This window comes from Antedon mediterranea, chromosome 7 (assembly GCF_964355755.1).
Source record: "Antedon mediterranea chromosome 7, ecAntMedi1.1, whole genome shotgun sequence".
In the NCBI taxonomy this organism is placed as follows: domain Eukaryota; kingdom Metazoa; phylum Echinodermata; class Crinoidea; order Comatulida; family Antedonidae; genus Antedon; species Antedon mediterranea.
The window spans coordinates 25,370,074-25,379,547 of NC_092676.1; the positions used below are offsets into that span (position 1 = coordinate 25,370,074).

A 9,474-nucleotide genomic window follows, 5' to 3' on the forward strand; every position below is an offset into this window, starting at 1 on the left:
GCGAAAGTGTCAGCTTATACGCATGCTTATTCATGTTCCTATCTTTCAACTCCATCTCTGCGACGAATTCTAGCTTCTTGAGTTTTTTTTTACTTCAGCGAATTGGTAGTTCAAATTGTTTTTACTTTTTGCGAAGTGAAAAATTGCGCAACCATTCAGAGATTAGGGAATGAGGTATGACGCATTTATGAGCACTCATGTGAATCAAAAAGCTCAACAGACACATGATGAACATAAAAATCACAGCTATTCGCTCTTTTAGTGGAAAGGGTAGCATGATATTTTTTTTCTCTGCAAAACGTTGCACTCATGCAAACAAATTCTCCTAGTGGAAGATCGGCTTTATGTGTCACATATTTCTAGGCTACCTATATTTTAGGGTAATCTGAACCACAGACTCTGCCTATTGTTTTATAAATAATTATTTTCAAATTTTCAGAAATTTGTTAGAGAGGAAATAGTCACTGAAACCAAAATGGATGAAAACAACTTAGCCATGGTGATGGCACCGAACTGTTTGCGCTGCGATTCTGACGATCCAACTGTCATATTTGAGAATGCACGTAAAGAAATGGCATTTGTGAGGACTTTAATACGAGAACTTGATACCTCAGGCGCTGCCGAGGACTTCAAATGAGATGGAATAAAAGAGTTCTTGTCAATTAGAGTTATGATGTAACATCTTGTGCAGATCGAGTTATGAAGAGCTGATTTTCAGGATCAAAGAAAATATATATATTCAGGAATTTTTCGCTCGGAAAAAGCAGGTGCTGGCACGTGCTATTGTGTGCGTGTTTACGCACGCACAGTGCACGTTCCCGTTAAAATGGGACGTGTGATGGAACGTGTTGATCATCAGGTGCTGGCATGTGGTATTCAGTATTTGTTTATAGCACAGGATATATTATTTGTGTACTAATATTGAAGTAATGGTCATGTATTTACAGGAACATATTTATTAACTCATTTTGGTATTTGTATCTTATACATGCATTGACATTTATATATGAAAGTACCTTACAATGTGTTAACATACTGATCTCCCCATCCCCCCCCCCCCCACACCCATATTGTTGGTGTAGTACTCAATAGAATGGGTTGTGCTATATTTGTACATCCTATGTGTACAGTGGAGAAGACATACATATGTTGTACGTGTTATTGTCGCATGTATTTCAATTAGCATGAGCTTTGTCAGTATGTGTTGCCGCGTGTTATACATAGATAGTAGCACGTGTGTTATACATAAATCGTGTCGCGTGTTATACATTCATTGTCTCTCGCGTGTTGCACATAGATCGTGGCGCGTGTTGATGTTTTCAAATACATAATGTGTCTTGGTTTCTAAAGGCCAACTCAGACAGCGTCGTACAACCAGGCCCGATGAAAACGTCTTGACTTGTCAGTGCTGTTAAATCATGACGAGACTAGTCATTTTGAGATAGCGTCGAGCATAGTTTTTAGGGGAGAATTTAACATGTTTAATTTTCTCCTGATGCAAGCCTCGTCGTACTATGCTGTCTCAGTTGACCTAAACTCATTTTTGTTTACATTCATCTTTCAAGACCTGTTGGAACATACCATTCACTTCTTAGTGACATATAAAGTACGGTGCCTGCAGCTGTATTGTCAGTGTGTGAAACTCTATTGTTCATTATCAAGAATATTATCTTTTTGTGTTTTTTCTGGCCAATAGTTTCTTGAGAACATTGTCATATACGGTAGCATTGTAAACGTTTTCCTAGCGCCCTCTATTGTTTGGTAATGAATACAAATACTGTATTTTTTATGTAGGAAAGAAATTCAGAATGTTGAATTGCTCGGTTATATTTTGTTTCTTCTCCATGGTTTTATCAACTGTTAAATCTGTTATCTTAATGCATTGTGATATCTTTGATCTTCTGGTAAACAAACTGCGTATGCATAAAAAACCTTTTTTTGTAGCCTCAGTCACTCTTGTCAACCCTTTGTCTTTTCTATAGGTACTTTGACCGCTGACCCGTAATTTTTTTTCTGCTTAGCCAATCCCCATAAAATCAAATTTTTATTGCAAGTTACATTGTATTACAGTTCAAAATCCTTCGTAATCTATATTTTGATAAACTATTCAACTTATGACATGCCATGACCAAATTTTCTATTATCTAATAATCTATTTTATTTTTTTTTACCTGACCATGACCACTGCTCCAGATTCTGTGTATTGTATTAGCTGATATACGCTTTCCTATTTGTTTGGCCTTTTGTTCATACTTTGTGTCGGATCTTACTAAACAAAAATTCCTGTTTCATACATCACTGTTGCGTGTTATTTGAATACTTTGCTTCGATTGGCTACTGTAGCATAGACCTATATTTATAGGGGCGTGGCTGTAGTATGAATTGTATCATATGATTATGATGTCACTAGTATGTTTAGCTTACAATTGTGAACATTTAAGTTTAATCAGACAATCAAAATTTCCTTTTTTTATTGCATGCAAACAATCAATTGTATTCATTGTCGCTGGGAGCTTTTCAATCATTTTCTAGACTGCAAGAAAAAATGCAGACACGTCTTTCTAAAACCGTTTTCAAAAACCCTAATAATAATAATAAACAGTATTTATATAGCGCCTAATGGATCACTGATAATCTATGAAATAGATTTGCATCATTGATTTCTAAGTTTATTATCCAATTTCAAAGCCAGATATTTATCCCACTTTTAAGTATCCTGCTACATACATTATAATCTGCTTTGATATATATATATATACAAAGTTTTTGATTTAATATTAGTGAAAAGATAAATATTTTGGCACATATAGCGTTTCATATGTATACTACTTGAGCTCATTGAAATTTTCGGACAAAGATCGAAACGTCAACTGGTGGTCTAACACAAAAAAGACAATAACTACAGACACTTGGGGCAAGTCTAGTGCTTTGAGGGCATTATTATTCATACACTGTTTAGTATGTATTCAAATTCAGCTCCTAGAACAATTTTCCGCTCGTGAATTTTTTTTTAGGAGGTTCGACTCCAGTCTTGTGTGATGAGGTCTTTTATTTCACGATATAGATAGTCCCCCAATGAGGAAGGTTTATTTTATACCTTCCTGGTTCAATCATGATCAAATTATTTTTGGCAATAATTTATCAGGGATTTTTCATGATTAAATCTGTTTTTATAATTGCCTATCTGTGCCACTCCTAGCTGGTTTATTAAAAGGAGTGGGATTCTTTATGAGGCTGAAATATAATCCCAAAATTATTTTCTGATAGTCATTTTTAAAGCTTTTTTTTTTTTACAAAAACGCAACGAAAGGACCGTTAAGCGTAACGCAAGTGACCAATTACAAGCAATGGATTATTCGAACGGTCCTTTCCCATTGATCAATTCGCTTGCGTCGCGCTTACGTCTTTGAGTTGCGTCGATGATGGTGAAGAGATGACATTCAATTTCTATTTGTTAAACAAAAAATGTTTAGATAATTTTGTACACACAACAAATAACTGTTCTATATTGAACAAATTTCTTACCTTTTTTTTTATATTTTTATGGAACAAACATTATTTTTATCATTTTCGAGTACATTCAATGCCTGCAATTAACAATAAGATACAATAAAAGCGCTGATAGAACGATTTAAAAAGCAACCAAGTATACGAAAAAAATACAATTATTAAAAATATAATTGTAAGATGTAGGCCTAGATGTTTTACGACAATTTGCAACTCAATTTATTTTTTATTTATTTCATAGAATTTTTCTCTTTATATTTATTTGCCATTTTCTATCAAATTTACTTTTGCAAAAAGTTATATATATATGTACAGCCTTAAATTTTGTACTATTTGATATGCTTCCGATAATTGTTTAAAAATAACGAAGGATGCAATAAAAAGCATAGCATTGTGAAGTTAGATTATTCTCACTGAAATAATAATAATATCAGTGATACGACTAAAATGAGAAAAACAGTATGTTATTATAAAGATGTTTAGCATATAGTATTAACCGTAGATTTATGAATAAATATTATGCTTGATTCACACTGGAGACGCAACGCAAGGACGTAAGCACTATAAAACTAGGTTGTGATGTGCCCCCAAATATGGTAGTGATATGATATCATCGTGTCTATTTGCACATAAAGTGTGATTTGACCAATCACAAGCGATGGATTATCCGAACTGTCGCTTGTCATTGGTCAACTCGCTTGCGTTGCGTCTCTAGTGGGAATAAAGTTTTAGTGTTAAGATTTATTAATATCGCTATTATAATATATAATAATTCCCATTATTGTTTTATTATTAATATTAAATTTATTATTACAAATATTGTATTGTGAATCAATACAAAGTTAATGTACATAATTTTTCGTATGATTACTTTCTCCTCCATTTTATCTATAGAATTGTGAATATGTAATTTATATGTAACTTATTTCATGTGTTTAAACTTAAGGTTTTTGTGCTATGTTAATCCTGTGTACAGATAACCTAAATATCATGAATAAAATGATTTGCAATATTTCAAGTTAAACACATTTATCGATCTTCATTGCAATTATTAGTTCACTGTAAAATGTTCTTTGAAATGTTGTGCTCCGTCAAATTGCGTGATAGATTAAAATGAAAGTTCACATGACATTTGCGACAACCTAACACCAATAAGGCAATAGGACACTGAACTCTATGTCTGGCTGAGACAAATACTAACAGTACTGTACTATGTACATTCCCCGCGGCGCGCGATGTCTGTTAAATCTTGGTTAATTCCCACTAGCGACGGAACGTAACGCAACCTACGCAACGTAAGAAAATACCCTTCCAATAATTGTGTTTCCCACCCCCATCTTCCCCCCCCCCCCCCCCGCCTGCGTGAAATCAAATCTGCGATATTTGCAGCATTGTTGCGTCGTCGTCGGTTTCCACTTGTGGTTACGCAATACAGCACTTTGCGTCAAAACGTCGCTGCGTTACGTTGCGTCGCTAGTGGGAACCACGCTTTAGGGACGTAGAAGAACTGACCGTGTCGCAGCCACAGATAAACCCTTTGATCAGCATCCTCCTGTTAGCTTGCTTTGTTAGAACCTACTAATAGGCCTATGTACTTTATCTATCGTCCGCCTGCACATAGAAACTACCAAACGCTTTGTTCATTATGATGCGGTTTCTGCTTTAAGCGTGGTTCCCACTAGAACGTAATGCAAGGACGTAAACGGAACGCAAGCGTTTTAACCAATGACAAGCGAAGTTATAGACAGTTAGCAATCACAAGCGAATAAGCCATCGCTTGTGATTGGTCAATTCACTTGCGTTGCGTCGCTAGTGGAAACCACGCTTTACCGCTAACAAAAATTAACAGTGGGGTTTATTATCAATGTTGTTGCCAAGGTTATATTTATACAGCAATATAAATGTATAGCTACCCTCTTATTGCTCGAATTCGTCTGCTATCTGGGTCATAATAATTATTATAATTACTCGATGGTCTATTCAATCATGGAGTATCCGTGGATTCCAACTATTGTACAGTAACTATACAAAGGATTTCTTTTTTCATCGTGTAGACCACAAGCGCTATTTAATGACCATGATACCAAATAATTTATTATTAAACAATTGTTTACAATGTATTCAAAGCTCTGTCTACACTACCAAAAATGAAAAAAAACTTGTCACATGCGGACGTGACACACATGCTCAAAAACGTACAGAGTGGCGAACACAAGTGAGACGCGCAATGTCCAACGAAACTAATTTGAGAAAAAAAAGTGATGTGCTCAAATATGCCAGTAATGTGCCCAAATATGGTAGTGATATGACATCATCATGTCCATATAGGCCTATGGGCACATCCCATTTTTGTCACATAAAGTTTGATGTGTAGATAGAGTTAACACAATAAATCCGTAAACAGAAAGATGTGTTTTAGCTAAAATACAAAATATACCTAATATTATTTTCATTAATTTTTTATTATTTATTTTATTATTTCTCTACTTAAAGATGTATTGTCCCCCTAAAAAAAAAATCATTTACCTTAAGAAATTAAAATTGTAAGCAAAAAAATAGTCAAATTGGCTGCCAGCCTATTGGTTTTTGTCTGTTTATAAGTAAAAGCATCATTTTGTCTATGAAAGTGCTTAGCTTTATTAAAGCTGCAAAATGGACTATTGAAAGTCTGATTTTATTAATCTTCATTTTTTATGAAAATTTCGCTACTCCAGCTCAGAATGAATCTAAATCTTGACCGGACAGTTCGGGTTGAATTTCGTCATCGTTGCCATCATGGGATTGGGATCGTAGAATACCTGCAGCTTCTCAATCTTGAGTGCGTCATCCACAGTCGCAATACAACATCCCGTCATTTCAATTTCTTCGTTCGTTGGTTCGTTTCCTAGATACGGTCCGGACCATTTCGTCCAATGTCGCCAAGTAAAAGTTACTTTTGGTGGTCCTAAAAAAGAGACAAAGTAACGGTAATAAAAGTGTCTGATTTGTGATAAATGCGGACTCGACTCGTTAATCGATGTATATAATATTAATGGCATTTCTTTTTACGTGGAAAAAACACTCTCTGTACATTATATTAGATTCAACATTTTTTTTCTTAAATTTTATTTACAATTTGCTTCTGACGGATTAACCTAGGATACATTAAACTTAGTACCACCAATTTTACCCTAATGTTTTTGTTGTATTCTTGGGTTAGAAATGTTTTGACAATGCGCTTTGTAATTTCCTGCCGAAATCCTTTCACATTATGAAGAGGATTATTCATAGGACTTATAATCGAAGGTTTTGATAAGGCGTGCTTTTGTGATAAATACTTCGGAATTTATAGAGAAGCCGGACCGGTTTTGTGTTTTTGCGTGTAATGCGTAAATATTACATTATGTAGTTTCATTCACTCTCTTCCCTGGTTTTACTGACCAACTGGCAACGATTGAATAGTTTAGTCTGTCATTTTCCTAGCCCCATTACATTTTTGTAATTTGACCATAAACTACTCACCAGAAATAACTTCAATAAGTTCCCAGGCAAAGCCGTCTGGAAAAGCTTCTTTAAACACACCATGGGAGCTTTCATTGGTCTGTCCTTGTCCATTGTACAAGGGACATTCGCTTAAAAGCATATTGTAGTTTCCCATTCTTATGTTATCTTCAACATTCAGTGGTTTGCCGCCATTAACAATGAATTCGTACTTTTCGTGGTTAACCGATTTCCAATCCTATGCAATAAAAATATTTTTTCAATAGCATTTTTTTTGTGTGTGGTGAGATGTTTTCAATTAATATATATCAATGTGATATATTATCAGACTGGATTTCAGTGTGTAAAACAAAATCAAAGGTTATATTTTCTTCTTTCTTTGCTTTAACTGATACCACCTGTATCTGTAACTGAAAGCCAATTTACACAGACGAGCGGTAAAGGTAATAACAATATAGAATCTATTTTATTCCTTTTGATCTTTTATACAAAGCGTGGTTACCGTTGTCTGTGTATAAAATAGTAATTCTCTTCGTTACGTGTTTGGAAGAGAATTTATATCTCATCGTAGTTGTACGACACGGTTTGGTATGCCGTGTGTGTTATGCAAATGAGTTTGTGCAGGTGTAGTGGGTAGGCTAAAGGAGTACGGTTATGGTAGTTGGCGTGTGTGGCCGCACCTGCCCAGAATAAACATGTTTCAAACAGATAGTTTGTTTTTGTTGGTTCTTGTATGGGGTTAACGGGGACTGAGATGAGATTTGACCTTACGAGCAAAAAGTATGTACTATAATGGTCACCATACAGGTGCTTTATTCCTGATAAGATTCATGTTCACGCACGCCTCCCGGACGATGGGTAGGATGTTGCGAGCGATCAGACCAAATAATAGTTAGGTCTATAGGCCTATAGGCTAATACCCAATCTTATAAATTGAAGGAACTGATAGATACTTTTTGGATACAAAGAAAACAAAATGTTATCACTTACTTCTTTGTCCATTTTATGAGTACTTTCCATTTCCCATGTTTTGACAAGATTTTCTACTATCTTTTCCAGAGATCCGGGAGCATGTTGACGCGTCTTCTCTTCTATGTATTTTTCGTTGACCAGATCGTAGTTAGGCTTTCCTTTCCTCCATCTGATATTAGGATCTTCCATGTGGTCTCTTACTGGTGTTTCCACAGCTGCCATAGTGTAAAGTTAACCTAACCGTTGATTCGACGTTTTAGCTTCAAGTGACGTGAATATATATAACTCATTTCGTGTGCAAAACGGGTAATAAATAGTTGTGGTTCATTCAAGCTTATCAATAGATAATAATTCATGTTGATACGTCATAATGTTCATGAAGTTATTTGATATGAATATTCATGGTAGTCTTATGCAGATCTATTGAGAGGGAGGGGAACGAAACGGTACAGTTATAGTTACGCTAATTCTTTCAATAATTCATTTTGTTTGGTAAAAATCATTGTCAACATAGACAACTAGAAAAATACACTTAAAATGGATTTAAAAACTATAAAAAGCAGAAAAGCGTGAGTTAAAATGTTGAGAAAAAAATACAGTTATAAGATTACAGTAAAAAATACGTTTAAAAAGTTATAAAAATTGAAATACCAATTAAATGTATAATTAAAACACTAAAAATATAAAAGTGGTTTGAAAAAGTTGAATTGATTTGGCAATAAAAGATTTTGACCAGGATAGCCCAAAAACCCAATTACTCGGGTTTATTTCAGTGTTTTAGGGGTCTTGAAATAACACAGTAATAATTGTTAATCACAAACTTATGGACTGTGTTTAAATTTGTATAACTATCTTCAACATTCTATTAAATTTAAATAGACTTAATTTGGCGAGCTCTTTTTGTTCAAGTCGAAATATTTTGCAGAAGGAAGAGTGAGATTCCTCGGTACCCTGGTGTAAATACATTTTAGTTCATGATTTGTTTTTCGACTAAATCACGTTTGCATTATTACACACAAGTATACTTGTGTGCACTAGTAAGTCGCTTTGTTATATTATGCTTTCAAGTGTCTGTGCCAGACGACCCCACTAAGTTGATTTTCAAAAGAAATTATGTTAACAGAATAAAAAATAACCTTTGCGACTGCAAGAACCACCATTGTCTGTTCAATAAATACTAGGCTTCTATATTCACGTCAGAGGCTTTTTAATAAAGGTAGGGATGTATGAAGATATTAAAATTAGAAATGGCGTTCTTGCAGGGAAATATTTTTTAAATTTTCATACGCGCGCATACAACAAAGTAACTCGCCAAGACGCCAATTACAGGATGGATAAACTATTTTATAATCGTATTGTGCTTATTATAAACATAGTAAATATCAAAATGAACGAAACAGTTTGTTCTGGGGAAAAATCTACTAAAACTGGACAACAATATATTACTGAATAGGCAACTTTCTAAAAACATTTTTTTTTAGCAACCTTACTCAACAATAATCACCCAACTCGGGT

The 9,474-nt window shown here is 34.5% G+C and overlaps 2 protein-coding genes across 5 annotated transcripts in view; one reads left to right on the forward strand and one right to left on the reverse strand.

Annotated features, from left to right (window-relative positions):
* The window catches only part of LOC140054350 (uncharacterized), a 69,384-nt gene extending 64,812 nt beyond the window's left edge, over nt 1–4,572 (forward strand). For all 4 annotated transcript variants that reach the window (XM_072099305.1, XM_072099308.1, XM_072099307.1 and 1 more), the window contains one exon: nt 440–4,572. In XM_072099305.1, coding sequence (XP_071955406.1) covers nt 440–637 — 198 coding nt within the window. In that variant the 3' untranslated portion in view covers nt 638–4,572. The remainder of the gene's footprint in view (nt 1–439) is intronic.
* Nucleotides 4,573–5,433: 861 nt separating this feature from the next.
* Nucleotides 5,434–8,236, reverse strand: LOC140054365 (uncharacterized). Its single transcript, XM_072099330.1, has 3 exons — nt 7,978–8,236; nt 7,009–7,225; nt 5,434–6,451 (listed from the first exon to the last, which is right to left on the reverse strand). The coding sequence occupies exons 1-3, from the start codon at nt 8,179–8,181 to the stop codon at nt 6,234–6,236; spliced, it is 639 nt and encodes a 212-aa protein (XP_071955431.1). The 5' UTR covers nt 8,182–8,236; the 3' UTR covers nt 5,434–6,233.
* Between the last annotated feature and the right edge of the window lie 1,238 nt (nt 8,237–9,474).

Coding starts and splice junctions, on each gene's coding strand:
- LOC140054365 (XM_072099330.1), bottom strand. CDS start 8,181: ATGGCAGCTGTGGAAACACCAGTAAGAGACCACATGGAAGATCCTAAT. Junction 7,226..7,977: donor CTCATAAAATGGACAAAGAA/GTAAGTGATAAC, acceptor TTTATTGCATAG/GATTGGAAATCGGTTAACCA. Junction 6,452..7,008: donor ACTTATTGAAGTTATTTCTG/GTGAGTAGTTTA, acceptor TCTCTTTTTTAG/GACCACCAAAAGTAACTTTT.